Source organism: Labeo rohita, chromosome 21 (genome assembly GCF_022985175.1).
Source record: "Labeo rohita strain BAU-BD-2019 chromosome 21, IGBB_LRoh.1.0, whole genome shotgun sequence".
NCBI classification, from domain to species: domain Eukaryota; kingdom Metazoa; phylum Chordata; class Actinopteri; order Cypriniformes; family Cyprinidae; genus Labeo; species Labeo rohita.
The window spans coordinates 16,011,445-16,026,139 of NC_066889.1; the positions used below are offsets into that span (position 1 = coordinate 16,011,445).

At 34.9% G+C, this 14,695-nt stretch overlaps 1 protein-coding gene across 2 annotated transcripts; it reads left to right on the plus strand.

Moving 5' to 3' along the window:
- Positions 1–737: 737 nt before the first annotated feature.
- Positions 738–14,425, plus strand: zw10 (zw10 kinetochore protein). Of its 2 annotated transcripts, XM_051092575.1 has the most exons (17): positions 738–948; positions 3,902–4,105; positions 5,544–5,678; positions 5,780–5,881; positions 6,070–6,147; positions 6,886–7,045; positions 7,517–7,672; positions 7,759–7,953; positions 8,272–8,408; positions 8,496–8,678; positions 8,762–8,997; positions 10,910–10,981; positions 11,071–11,234; positions 11,809–11,939; positions 12,029–12,160; positions 12,241–12,443; positions 14,004–14,425. In XM_051092575.1, exons 2-17 carry the CDS (start codon positions 4,001–4,003, stop codon positions 14,125–14,127), a joined length of 2,313 nt encoding a protein of 770 aa, XP_050948532.1. In that variant the 5' UTR covers positions 738–948; positions 3,902–4,000; the 3' UTR covers positions 14,128–14,425. The 2 variants fall into 2 exon arrangements, with proteins under 2 accessions (XP_050948532.1, XP_050948534.1); XM_051092577.1 differs by lacking the exon at positions 738–948 and having other exon boundaries at positions 3,622–4,105.
- Positions 14,426–14,695: the final 270 nt, after the last annotated feature.

Here is a 14,695-nt window from a genome sequence, read left to right on the forward strand (position 1 = left end):
TGATCCAAAGTAGAGCAAAAACAGTAAAATTTTGAATAGTTTTACTATTTAAAATAACTGATTTCTCTTTTAATAATTTTAAAATGTAATTTATTCTTCTGATCAAATCTAAAGCTTCAGTATCATTACTCCAGTCTTCAGTGTCACGATCTTTCAGAAATCATTCTAATATACTGATTTGCTGTTTAAGAAACATTTATTTTTATTTGTATTATTATCAATATTTAAAACAGTTGAGTAAATTTTTCTGGATTCTTTGATGAATAGAAAAATTAAAAGATCAGCATTTATCTGAAATATAAAGCTTTTTTAACATTACACACTATACCATTTAAAAGCTTGGAGTCAGTATATTGTAATTATTATAATTTTTTTTTTATGTAGCAAGGATGCTCTAAATTGATCAAAAGCGATGATTAAGACATTTATATTGTTACAAAAAGTTTCTATTTCAGATAAATGCTATTCTTTTCAACTTTCTATTCATCAAAGAAACCTGAAAAAAAAACTACTCAGCTGTTTTTAATAATAATAATAATAAATGTTTTTGAGCAGCAAATCAGAATTTTAAAATGATGATTGACTGGAGTAATGCTACAAATTCAGCTTTGAAATCACAGGAATAAATTATATTTTAAAATATATAAAACAGTTCTTTTAAATAGTAAAAATATTTCAAAATTTGACTGTTTTTGCTGTAGGTTGGATCAAATAAATGCAGGCTTGGTGAGCAGAAGAAACTTCTTTAAAAAATATTAAAAATCTTACTGTTCAAAAACTTTTGACTGGTCGTGTCGCTGCACACCACTCTATTTCACACACTATGGTTGTAATGTTACTCAACTTCACGTTGGTGACTGTTTCACACTGTAGAAAGCCTTTTGGTCTGATGTGTCAAGCAGCACATATACGGCAGGGGTCATTAAATCCAACAAGGCAGTATTAGAGGTTACTGAAACCTGTTACACCTTCTGTTTCACACAGAATGAAAATCTGGTTCAATCTGGTGATATCTAAACATTATTTTTATAGCCCAAAACCATTTTGGTCTGATGTGAACAGCTGAAAACATACACCACGGTCACCAAATCTGGCAGGAAATCTGAAATCTGTTACCCCTCTCTATTTCAGACACCATGGCTTTAATGTTACCCAAATTTACTCTGGTGATGTCTGATGATTGTCATCCTTGATGGAATAGAAAGTAGCCTCAGGGTTGTTAGATCTCCATTCTTCCGATGGTTCATCCAAGTACACAGAGAAAGAATTACACTTGACAATTTCTCCAAGAATTACACTTGACAGCACTTAATGTTACCCAAATTCACTCTAGTGACTTCTAATGTTTGTCATCCTTGATGGAATAGAAAGAAACCTCAGGGTTGATGATGTCCAAACATCCATTATGGCTGTAATGTTACCCAAATTCACTCTTGACGATGTCTAATCACGTTTTTATACCCCAAAAAGCATTTTTGGTCTGATGTGAACAACTGCAAACACAGCAGGACAAGCCAGTATTAGATGTCAGCAAAATCAATTATGACCCTCTATTTTACACAAAAATAAATTTAATGTTACCCAAAATCAATCTGATGATGTGTAAATGTCATTTTAATATCTTAAACCGTACATTCTCTTTTATATCCCAGAAAGCATTCTGCGTTTTTGGTTGTTTTTCGACCATTACATTCAGTGCAGTTGTTTTTAGAGTTGAGCCGGATACTCGGCTGAAACGAGTATCCGGCACGGATAAAGCACTTTTGCCGAGTACGAGTATCATACGAGTAATACGAGTCAATATCTGTGCTCGGATTGAATAAAAATTCTCATTGGGTAGTTTACTGTGTCTGCGTTCTGTGATAGGCTAGTCACAGCGCCCCTCCCCTACACACATACTAGAGATGCGCGGATGAGCTTAAACGTCACCGGAATCCGCAGCTCCAAATAAATGATCCGCCCGCCACTCACCCGCACCTGTATTTTTCTCTGATTTAGATAACCGCACCCGACCCGCACCCGATCGTCATTTACAATTATTCTAATTCTTAGTTTTGCATGATGATATGATGAATGTGATGAACACTTATAAGCTTAATCACTCGTGCTTTTAAGCCAAATCCACGCTAAAAAGAATAACGTTAACTGATATCTGGACGTGACGTATTGTTTTCGGTATAATGTACTGATTCAAATTAGTAATCAATAATAATTTTTATTTTAATACTCGGCGTGCCTCTCTTGACATGCTCTCGCGTATGAACAGGCAGCAAATGTGGTGCTGGCGCGGACGGCGCGGGCGCGGGCGCATCGGGCGCATCAGGCGCATCAGGTGCAATGATAAAACATATTTCAAAGGAAGCCGGCGCTAGGGTCCTTACCGTCTTTGCTGGGTGTTTTGAGCGAATATTTGCATTTATTCACATACGATTTAGTTACAAATGGTGGCCTGTCATGATTTTGGCTAATGCAGGACACTACTGAATGATGCGCATCAGAGGGGATTTAGAAGTGGGTGCGCAGAGCCGACTGATAAAGAAATGGGTATACGCGGGTTATACACACCACTGCATATTAACCTACTCGAGTATTTAAAACATATGTTAGAAAATACAGTTAATATTTGCGTCATTATTGATTTTTCTCATCCACCCGCGAACCACCCGCAAATAATCAGAATGCAATTTTTTATTACCCGACCCACCCGACCCGCGGATTGTCCGCAGCGCCCGCGGATATAACCGCCATCCGCGCATCACTAACACATACAGATTTATTGTGTTGCTGTGTCCCGCTCTGCTCACACACACACACAGAACACTGAGAAGAGAAGAGAACAGCGCGCTCTCTCTCTGTTCTCTCCCTCAGTCACTCAGGTTTGCGGTTTTTTTTTCCGTTAACGTTTAGGGTTTCTTCAGCATCACTTTGTTTTTTACTTTGGTTTGTTTGTAGTACTTACTTTTTAACCAGTAGAGTTTTGGTAAACGTGGGGTTTGTTCAGACGTGGTGCTTGGTAAAAGCGACTCGCGTCTCTGCCTGTCGGAGAATTTATTTTTCTTTTTTAAACCGTCAGCTGGCTCTGACCAGTTTTTTTTACTTCACGCACTGAGTGTCTGACACTTTCTTTCTGTATTAAATAATGTACATAAATAAATGTAAATTTATTTATGTACATAAATAAATAAATAAATAAAAAAACCACACTGCTCAAGGTTAAAAAAAAAAGAAAGTTATGTTGAAATGAAAACTCTTGTTCATTACATTTTACTTCGTAATTGCAACCGCATGTGTTGTATTCATTGTTGCAAAACTTATTCTGTATATAGTTCGTTTGTTATCATGATCAAAACCACTGATCTGAAGCTCAATGCTGATGCTGTCATGTAAATAGTTTTCTAATCAGCAATAAATATAACAATTTCTGATCAACCCATATCAATTGCATGCTTAAAATAACATACCGGTTAAAGCCCCGCCCATTTCAATACAACATGACCCACTTCCAGGTTAAATCCCACCCACTTCCGGGTTAGGCCCCGCCCACTCCGAGTACAGATACAGATACAGATAATTCATATGGTTAACAGATACAGATACAGATACAGATAATGCTGTACTCGCTCATCCCTAGTTGTTTTCCTATTTAAGGTGTGTTTCTAATGGTTTAGCAAGAATTCACTTTTAGTCTGACTTGAAGTGAAAATGGAATTATTGAATATCCACTAAAACAGACATAAGACAGCTAATACATTCAATTGTTTTTCAGTCTCGTCTATAACCTGCCCTAATAAATGACCGCATGACCCAATTTTATAGTTTAAATGCACCTCTCTGAAAAGCCAGCGAGCATTTCTAACCGCCCCTTTTTAAAATCAATCCAGCTTTTTTTTTCCTTCAACAGACACAGACTCCCGGCATCCCTTGCGCGCGGAATGGCGGGTCGTGGCATGAAGTGGTAAACTATCTTGTGCGTTCAGTCGTTTGTTTACCAGTGACCGTCATGTCGTCGTTTGTGACAGAAGTGCTCGCCAGCTCAGGAAAACTGGAGAAAGATGACCTCGCCTGCAAAATCTCCAAATTGTCACGGAAAGTGGAGGAAACGAAGGTAAACTGAAGTTGTGTTAGCTAGCAGCTGTCAAACCACAATATAACTGAGTTAACATGACGGTAAAAATAATGAATGTTACATTCAATATTTTTAAAAGCATAGTTTTATTTATTTTTATTTTTTAAAGGCGATTATTTTGCTTGTTTGCACACTGACTCTATGGTACTAATGTTAGCATAACGTTACATTGACCGTTAACAAAAGTGCGGCTAACGCCGTTCTCATGACGTGAATTCATTTAGGATTAACAAACGTGTAATAAGCTTCGCTTGACAATGAGCTCTGTGTTAATTCGTGTTTAATCGTGAATAGAGGGGTATTGATGTGACTTTGGCTGACGTGTCATGCTGCTGATATCATTGCCTGTCAGTGCCAGTCTAATCTCTGACTTTAGACAGATTATTTGTTATTAGCCTAATTTTAAGCAACAGTGTGTTCTTTTCCAGTCTTGAGACCGTGTTAACACCGATAAGCATAATATCTGTCTGGGTTCTGATTTTTACCTATCAACCTTGCCTTTTGGTGTTTCATTCTTGGTTATGTTTTGTGATTTTTGATATTTGTCTTTAACGAGATAATTATGTCACATTCAGAGATTTTTGTATTTAAATGTATCGAAATGTGTCATGCTTCATATTTGTTATCTGAATTGGAGAGATCAATTTATCCATATGTATTACTTAAGAAATATAACACTGATCTCCATTTAAATCAAAAGTCAAAAGTTTTTAAACATTAAGATTTTTAATGTTTTTTTTTTTAAATGTCTCTTCTGCTTACCAAGCCTGCATTTATTTGATTCAAAGTACAGCAAAAAAAAAGTAACATTTTTAAATATTTTTACTATTTAAAATAATTGTTTTTTGTTTAATATGTAATTTATTCTTGCGATTTCAAAGCTGACTTTTCATTAGTACAATCACATGATCCTTCAGAAATATTAATTTTAATATACTGACTCCAAGCTTTTGAAGGGTATAGTGTATAATGTTACGAAAGCTTTTTATTTCAGATAAATGCTGATCTTTGGATCTTTCTATTCATCAAATAATCCTGAAAAAAAATTTACTCAACTGTTTTAAATATTGATAATGATGATAATAACGATAATTTTATTTGAGCAGTAAATCAGCCTAGTAGAATGATTTCTGAAGGATCATGTGACACTGGAGTAATTATGCCTTGATCACAGGTATAAATTTTAAAATGTATTCAGATAAGAAACTTTTATTTTAAATATATTTTAAAATTGTACTGTTTTTGCTGTACTTTGAATCAAATTAATTCCAGAGCAGAAGTGACTTTTTTTAAAAACATTAAAAATCATCTTACTGTTCAAAAACTTTTGACCGGTAGTGTATGTTTAAGCTTTTGTTTATTATTATTTTATGTTGCCATGTCAGAGTTTAACCCTCCTATGTTTTTCTCCATACAGGAAGAGGTTACAGACATGATTAATAAAAAATATATTGAGTTTATACCCAGTATGGAGGGAGCAGAGGAGCTATTGGACCAGGTTGAATCAGTTTCCAAAGACATTGATTTATTAAAAAGCTGCATTGAGAATGAGGTACCTTTATTTTCTGTTAATAAACAATTATGCATCAGTTTCAAATGAAAAGGTGACTCTTATAGTACTTTACTATGTGAACTAAATGTTTGCATTTGCAGGTTCAGCAGAACCTCCATGATGCCGTAACAGAGTACGCCAAGCTTAAACAGCAGCTTGAAAAAAACACTGCAGTTATAGACCTGCTCCAGCATCTCCAAGAGGTAATGCTACTGAGATTTTCTATATGCTTAAAGGATTAAAGCTAGACTTATGTCTTAAAGCATGTGCATTCTTGTGATGTATTTGATTGTGTAAAAACAGCACACAGTAATTTGCCTGTTTACATACACTCAGGCACATGGTTTGTGTAAGAAAAACATTATCCCATTATTTTGATATGGTTTTTAAGTTTGACACAGCAAAAGAGGAGTATCACAGGGCATTGCAGGAAAAGAATTATGTGGTTGCAGCCAAGCAACATGGAAAGGTAAGTCACATTAACATTAAAACCATATTTACCATCCTGTGAATTTAACAGGTTTATTTCATGTATCTTAATTATTTAAAAAAAGAGGGCTTTTCCTCTTCCGATTTGACATTTCTTTGAATTTTATTGGTATATCATGTAATTAATTTAAATAACATTTTGGTTGATTAAAGGATTAGGTCACTTCTAGAACAAAAAATTACAGATAATTTACTCACCCCCTTGTCATCCAAGATGTTCATGTCTTTCTTTCTTCAGTCATAAAAGAAAATGTTTTTTGAGGAAAACATTTCAGGAATTATCTCCATATAGTGGACTTCTTTGGTGCCCATGAGTTTGAACTTCCAAAATGCAGTTTCAATGCAGCTTTTGTGGTTAAAAAGTGTATAAATTGTAATTTTTTTTTTAAAAAAAAAAAAGAAAATAACCGATTGTTTCGCTAGATAAGACCCTTTTTCCTCGGCTGGGATCATTGAGAGCTCTTTGAAGCTGCATTTAAACTGCATTTTGGAAGTTCAAACTCATAGGAGCCCACTATATGGAGAAAAATTCTGGAATGTTTTTCTCAAGAAACATAATTTTTTTACGACTGAAGAATGTAGGACATGTAGGACATCTTCAACATCAAGGGGGTGAGTAAATTATCTGTAAATTTTTGTTCTGAAAGTGAACTAATCCTTTTAACGGCCCTGCAAAATACTAAACCAGGTCTTACATATTCTTACTTGCATTATACAGGCACGAGCTAGTGTCGATGCCCTAAAAGCCTGGAAAGACACCGAGTTGCCTTTAATTCGGGCCCTCAGCTCAGAGATCACAATACAGAGAGAGAATCTCATCTACCACCTTGGGGAAGAGTGGAAGGAACTGGCAGTTTGGAAGCTTCCTTCCACTAAAAGTAACTGTATTTTAGTTTAAAACCAACAAGAAGTAAAAATTCACCCTTTTTATTTCATAAATGCATGCTATTCATCTTATTGTGACCAATTCAATCGTGACGTGAGTATGTTTTCAAACCCTAATTTTTAATCACAATGTCCCATCTCCATCTCCAGTCAAATGACCAATCCAAAATGACCAAGTGACCATTTTCTCTAGTCATTTAGGGTAAATGGTCCTTTAGTTTGCTTAAACCCAGACCATTTCTTAGAATCGACCACAAGCTTGCAATCAGATACGCCTCCTACCAATCAGCAACCAATGCATGAACCAATTCCCACCCTACAATTTTTTCTTTTCTGATAATCTTATTCACTCTGATTTACATCAGAATCATTAGTTGTTGGTATCTGCATAGAGAATAGTGGTTTCTTTGAAAACACTCTGCTTCTGTTTGCTTGTCTAATATCTTCTGATCTCTGTTTTTTAGCTGAGCTCACTAGTGTAAAGTCTTTCCTGAAAACAGCACTCCATTTGAACAGAGGAGGATCTAAGGGAGATGAATCTGTTCCACATGCTCTTCTCCCCAGCATTCTCCAGGCCCTCTCCATTCAAGGAGAACTTCATAAAAAAATAAAACTGTTTGGTAAAAATAAGTTTTGGTGTTACAGCCCAGATTGATTTGTTTATATTTTGGTCTGTTAGTTGACTGACTGTTTGTCAATCCTTTAGGACAAGTGTTGTTTAAGTACATGCTGAAGCCTTTAATCATATACCCCTCGTTGGTGGTGGAAGTGAGCAGTCAGCCAGAGCAGGGTGCAGTCTTGAGCCTGCAGTGCACAGAAACCAAAGAAGAGCATCCAGATCCCAGCCAGGTTTACACCAAAGTGCTCACCGTGCTTAAAACGCTACATGAACACCTTTTTGGTATGTCTAGAAATCAAAAAGCAAAACAAGTTGAATTTAAATACCTAATAAATTAAAATAAAAACACATACATAGAGCAAAAACATGATAAACATGCAAAGCTAGAACTAATTACATGTGTTCTAGCTTGTTCTGGAATGCACAAGCTTCCATGTTTGTCTCTTTCTCTGTATATGTACTTGCCCTTTAAGTGTTATGGTACAATATGCATGTTATTATAGGTCAGCCATAAAATGTAAAATGCAGTTTTATACAATATTGGTGGGTCAAGGTTGAAGTAGGCTGATGATGGTGTGTGTTTTGTTTTTCTTGCTTCAGATGTGTGTATAGATGAAAAGAAAGTGTCTGAGATTTTAGGAGACCTAATATGGGAGGAGATGTCTGAATGCATCATTCGTGAATGCTTGGTTCATTCCATACCAGCTAACAGTAGTCAGCTATCTGAGTATAGTGAGGTAAGGCGGCAGGGCCATAGAAGTATCTGTCAGCATATGACAACTGTTCAGCATTCTTTGTAATACAATCTTCAATTGTATTCTCAGGTCATCAAACAGACAGAAGATTTCGAGAGCAGTCTGAAAGAGATGGGGTACCTCGCAGGAGACTCAACAGACCTCTTAAAATACGCCAGGAACGTCAACTGCCACTTCGCAAGCAAAAAATGCCAAGATGTCATCGTGGCTGCCCGGAAACTGATGACTTCTGAGATGCACAATACAGTGAAAGTAAGACCTCTTCTGATGCTCTAATGTTAATTAAGCTGTAAACGATTTTTAGTTAAAGACTTCTATTTGCTCTTTGTATCCAGATCACTCCAGAGTATAAACTCTCTATCCCTAAACTACCAAGTCCCAGTGGAGAGAAGGAAAAGAAGGAGTCTAGTAAGAAAAGTGCCCATTATGATCAGCAGAGTCTGGAAAATGAGAAGCAGTTGAGTCCCAGCACTCTGTGCCTACCTGAGTGTCGCATTAGTGAGTCAGTGCAGCAGTTAATGGACCTTGCCGTACAAACTCTGTCTGAGGCAGTTGGCAGCTCCCCCCAGTGGTACGTAGCAGGAATTACAGACACTACAATTAAAGGAGAAGTCCACTTCCAAAACAAAAATTCACATATAATGTACCCACCCCCTTGTCATCCAAGATGTTCATGTCTTTCTTTTGTCGTAAAGAAATTGTTTTTTGAGGAAAACATTTCTGCATTTTTCTCCATATAATGGACTGCTATGGTGCCCCGATTCTGAACTTCCAAAAGGCAATTTAAGTGCGCCTTCAAATGATCCCAAATGTGGTTGTAAATGATCCCAGCCAAGGAAGAAGGGTCTTGTCTAGCGAAACAATTGGTTATTTTCATTAAAAAATACAATTGAAATACTTTTAAATCTCAAATGTTCGTCTTGCCTTTCTCTCCATGAACTCTGTGTATTCTGACTCAAGACAATTAGGGTATGTCAAAAATCTCTTATCGTATTTTCTCCCTCAACTTCAAAAATCATTTCAAAATCATCCTACATTGCTGCAGAAGCACCAACCCAGTCTTTGCAAAGTGAACATGCACAAGATCAAACACCTTTAACAAAAAAGGTAAAACGGCAATATAGGACGATTTTGAAGTTGAGGGAGAACATGAGATGGGAGTTTTTCGACATACACTGTCATGAACCGGAATGATGTGCGTTTGGCATTAAAAAGTATATAAATTGTATTATTTTTATTAAAATAAGCGATCGTTATGCTAAATAAGACTCTTCTTCCTCGGCTGGGATTGTTTACAACCGCATTTGGGATTGTTGGAAGCCGCATTTAAACCGCATTTTGGAAGTTCAAAATTGGGGCACCATTGAAGTCAAAAAAAACATAATTTCTTTACGACTTAAGGAAAGAAAGACATGAACATCTTGGATGACAAGGGGGTGAGTAAATTATTTGTAAATTGTTGTTCTGGAAGTGTTCTCCTCCTTTAAAGCATTAGCTCACTATCGGAGTACAAATTCTTGTTAATTTACTCATCGCCATGTCGTCCAAGATGTTCTTCTCTTTCTTTCTTCAGTAGAAAAGAATTAAAGTTTTTTAAGGTTTAAGGTTTTTCTCCATATAGTGGACTTCAATGGGGATTAATAGTTTGAAGATCCAAATTGCAGTTTCAATGCAGCATCAAAGGGCTCCACACGATCCCAGGCGAGGAATAATGGTCTTGTCTAGTGAAATAATTGGTCATTTTCTAATCAAAAATTTAAATTTATATAATTTTTAACCACAAATGCTTTTGCACTAGCTCAACTTCACACAATATGTAATGATGTTGGAAAGGTCACATGTGACATAGGCAGAAGTATCGACCCAGTGTTTACAAAGCAAATGGGCAAAGCAAGTCAAATGCACTTTACAAAAAAAGGTAAAACAACAATGTTGGATAAATTTAAAATTGGAGAAGAAAATTAGATTTTTTTTGCCCTACTATACCTTTTCGAACCAGATTACACTGATGAAAAACTAACCATGTGTGACTTTTCCAACATGAATATGTAATGCATGAAGACACGCATCGCATTGCTAGTCCAAGATCAGTGTTTGTGATTAAAAAGTATTTATTTATTTATTTATTTATTTATTTATTTATTTATTTATTTTTAAGAAATTGACCGATCGTTTCACTATATGACCCTTACTCTTAGTCTGGGATCATGTAGAGCCCTTTGAAGCTGTGTTGAAACTGCAGTTTGGATCTTCAAACCGTTGGCCACCATTGAAGGCCACTATATGGAGAAAAATCCTGTAATGTTTTCCTCAAAAACTTTAATTTTTTTTTCGACTGAAGAAAGAAAGACATGAACATCTTGGATGACATGATAGTGAGTAAATTATCAGAATTTTTTTGTTCTTGAAGTTAACATCTCTTTTAAGCAGATATGTTTTTAGGTCTAATTGAAAGCTGTAAATTTGTGGTCTTTTTCTTGCAGTGCAGTCCAGCTTTTCTACACAGTCCGAAACATTTTTCACCTATTCTATGATGTTGTGCCTACATATCACAAGTAAGTGTGGTGTGTGTATGTTAAATAGCAGTATTCTTGGTATACTGTTTGTTTCTTTTTTTTAATGTGGTTGTGTTTTCATAACTTAGGGACAACTTCTTGAAGTTGCCTCACTTGGCTGCAATCCAACACAATAACTGCATGTTCATCGCTCACCACCTTTTAACCTTGGGTTTCCAGTTTAAACCTCACCTTCCTTTGAAGGACGGCGTGGCTTATTTTGTAGACTTGGTCCCAGGCTTCAGAAGACTAGGTATAGACACATTGACAGATTTTATGATACTGTTTAAGCTGCTCAGTAAGATTTATTTATTATTGTTATTTTTTAAGAAATGAATACTTCTATTCGGCATTACAACTGAGGATGCATTACAATTCAGTATAGTTCAATTCAAAATCAAAAGTAACAGTAAAGGCTTTTATAATGTTTCAAATAAATGTTGTTCTTTTGAATGTTTTTGAAGGAGAAAAACCGTTTTTAACATTGATAATAACAAATATTTCTTGAGCACCAATCAGCATATTAGAATGATTTCTGAATAATCATGTGACATGAAGACTATAGTAATGACTGCTGAAAATTCAGCTTTGCATCACAGGAATACATTAATTTTAAATTATATTCAAATAGAAAACAGCTATTTTAAATTGTAATAATATTTCACAATATTACTGTTTTTATTGTATTTTTGTTCAAATAAATGCAGTCTTGCATTTATTATAATGCACTATAAGTGACTTCTTTTGAATCTGTTAAACAGTAGTGTAGATGGCAATTTCCAAGGTGAGATGTTTATTTTAAGGGTTTTTTTCTGTTTTTAAATAAGGTGCTCGGTGCTTTGTGGCACAAATGAATGTTCAGAAAGCAGAGATGTTGGAAAGACTGTCAACTGCACGTAACTTTTCCAATTTGGATGATGAAGACAATTACTCTGTAGCCAGCAAAGCTATCAGACAAGTATAATCAAACACCACCAATATTCACTATCCTTGAATAAAAAAAAAAGGCTTTTACTGCTTATATTTAAATATTGTTGTGTATTTTAGGTAATTCATCAGCTGAGGAGGTTGGGAAAAGTTTGGCAAGATGTCTTGCCTGTGAACATATACTGCAAAGCCATTGGGACACTCCTCAATACTGCAATATCAGAGCTGATTAACAAAATTATGATGTTGGAGGTAAGGCAGTACATAATGCTTGTTGTTTTTGGGGACACCACCAAATTGTTTAAAGTACAAACCAAGTGCTCTCATTCCAGGACATCTCCAACGTGGATGGTGAGCGACTGCGAACACTGTGTCAAACCATCATAGAGGAAGGGCCGCTGGTGTTCAATCCATTACCAGATGAAAACAAGAACAAAAAATACCAAGAAGAGGTTCCAGTCTATGTAAAGAAATGGATGACCTTAAAAGAGATCTCCATGGTGCTAAATGCTAATCTACAGGAAATAGTGGACAGGTGATGCATTTAATCTTTTTATGGGTCATTCTACAAAATTGGTACACTACCAATCCCACAACCAAAAAATACATGTAAAAAGCATTTAAGTATTTAAACCTTAGATGTTAACTAAGATCCTTTTATTATCTTTTGAAACCCACAATAATATTTAAAATATCAGTAAGCTTTATATATATATATATATATATATATATATATATATATATATATATATATATATATATATATATATATATAATTTATTTGGTAGTTTCACTTAGGAGGTGGCTGTCCCGAACCCTAAGCCCTAAATTTCAACTCATGAAAATGATACTGAAATATTTTTTGCATTTTATTCCATTGTTGTTGTTTTTTTAAAATAAATAAATAAAAAAAAAAAAAAAAAAGAAGCTAAAAAATATTTATTTTAGATTTTCTGTGAAAATCTTTATGTAAAACTAAAAAAAAAAAAAAAAAAAAAAAAAAGTGTCCTGCATTTTCATGTCACTACCAAAAGAGTGTATGTTTTAGTCTATTCGCTGAAACCGATTTTAACTAAACCCATAATATTTATGATCAGGAACTATTACTGTGTGCCCCTCTCTCATAGCTATATGTTAAGTAGATAGGCTCCATCATTTTGAGGTAAATGTGTTGAAACGTATGAAAAATCTGTGTAACTAACAAATGTCACTACCAAACATAATGTTTCTATAATTAAACACATTTTCTGGGGAGTTATTCCATAACATTTAGTTTTTGTGTGTGCACAACTGTACAGAACTGTGCTAGCTAACCATGTGCTGATTAGCATCCTTGAGCTAGCTTCAAAAGAATCTAAAATTGTCACTACCTTCAGTCATGACCAAATCATGTCATCACTGTTTTAGTAGTGAAAAAGGGAACGCATAATCTTTATTTGGGGGAAATAAAATTTTAGTCATTTTTAGTTTAGTCACCACTGAAATTGTTCCGTCATGACCCGAAATATGGGATGTTTTGTTAAAAATAAAGTGCGCTGAATTATCAGCTAAGATGTTATAATAGTTTTTGGTTCAATGTATATTCAAACTAATGTATCCTAAAATATTTTTAAATCAGTATGATCAACTTTTTGCCTTTTATAAAGAACGATTGGATTCAAAATCTCACAAATCACCCATGGAATATTGTTAAAATTGTACTTGTTATTGATTTATCTCTCAAAACTTTTTAATCAAATAGAAAAAATATACATTTACAAGTAAGATGTAAGCAAATTCTCAATAATAGGTCAGTATAACCCTTCTTATTAAATGATATTTCGGTATTGACAAATTTGGGGAGAGGACAAATACTCCAAAACTTTCTTAAAATATGAGAATTATGAGAATAAAATGAGAATGAGAATTAACTGCACAAATACTGGATATTATACAATTTGCATACATACAAAATTTGTGGAAAAGACATTTCCAACTTAGACTTTGAACCAATTCTGAAGAATGGCCCATATATGGTTCATTTTATGGGATCCAATGTATCTAGTTTATAGATTTAACTGGAGCTCACAATAGATGTATCTTCCTTTTCATTTAGGTGGGCAGAAGGAAAAGGACCTCTGGCAGTGGAGTTCTCCTGTAATGAGATGAAGAGCCTTATCCGAGCCCTGTTCAAAAACACAGAGAGAAGAGCAGCAGCCCTCGCTAAAATTGTCAAATAAACAGCCAACCAACTCACTTCCAAAGCAAAATAACGCTACATGGGGCTTTTCCTTACATATACTGTATTCTCTATTTTTCTATTTTGCTGAAAAATACATTACAATAAATGCTGTTCTAAGCACATGCCTGTTCTCTCATCACCTTGTAATCAGCATATGAATTAATACTTGAAAAAAACACCTCAATAAAATACAGCTATTGCATATAATATCGTTTTAGGCTGTCTAAAGTTGTTTGTTTTGTTTTTTGTAATGTTCCAAACCTGTATGATATTAAAATATGAAACACAAGCATGCAGTATGGTATTCACATTTATTGTATTTATGCAATACAATAAAACAAGTGTGCCTGAGGCTGGCAGTTTGCCTCGGAAATCTTTTTGTGTTCTATGGAAGATAAAACGACATTAGGAAAAGTACCGTGTATTTATAGTTAACGTTTCAAATTAATGTTTAAAGTCTAAGAAGAGGGTAATACCTTAAAAATATTTGAGTCTCTACATTAGCAATGAAAGAATGCGAAGTGGTGCAAATATCTTCTGGATAAGACGTGGGGATAGTTAGTTAA

Bases quoted from the DNA above. Each gene is read 5' to 3' on its own strand.
- zw10 (XM_051092575.1), top strand. From the start codon at position 4,001: ATGTCGTCGTTTGTGACAGAAGTGCTCGCCAGCTCAGGAAAACTGGAG. The intron at 5,679-5,779 runs GTACCTTTATTT...TTGCATTTGCAG, and splicing joins AAAGCTGCATTGAGAATGAG to GTTCAGCAGAACCTCCATGA. The intron at 11,235-11,808 runs GTATAGACACAT...TTTTTAAATAAG, and splicing joins CCCAGGCTTCAGAAGACTAG to GTGCTCGGTGCTTTGTGGCA.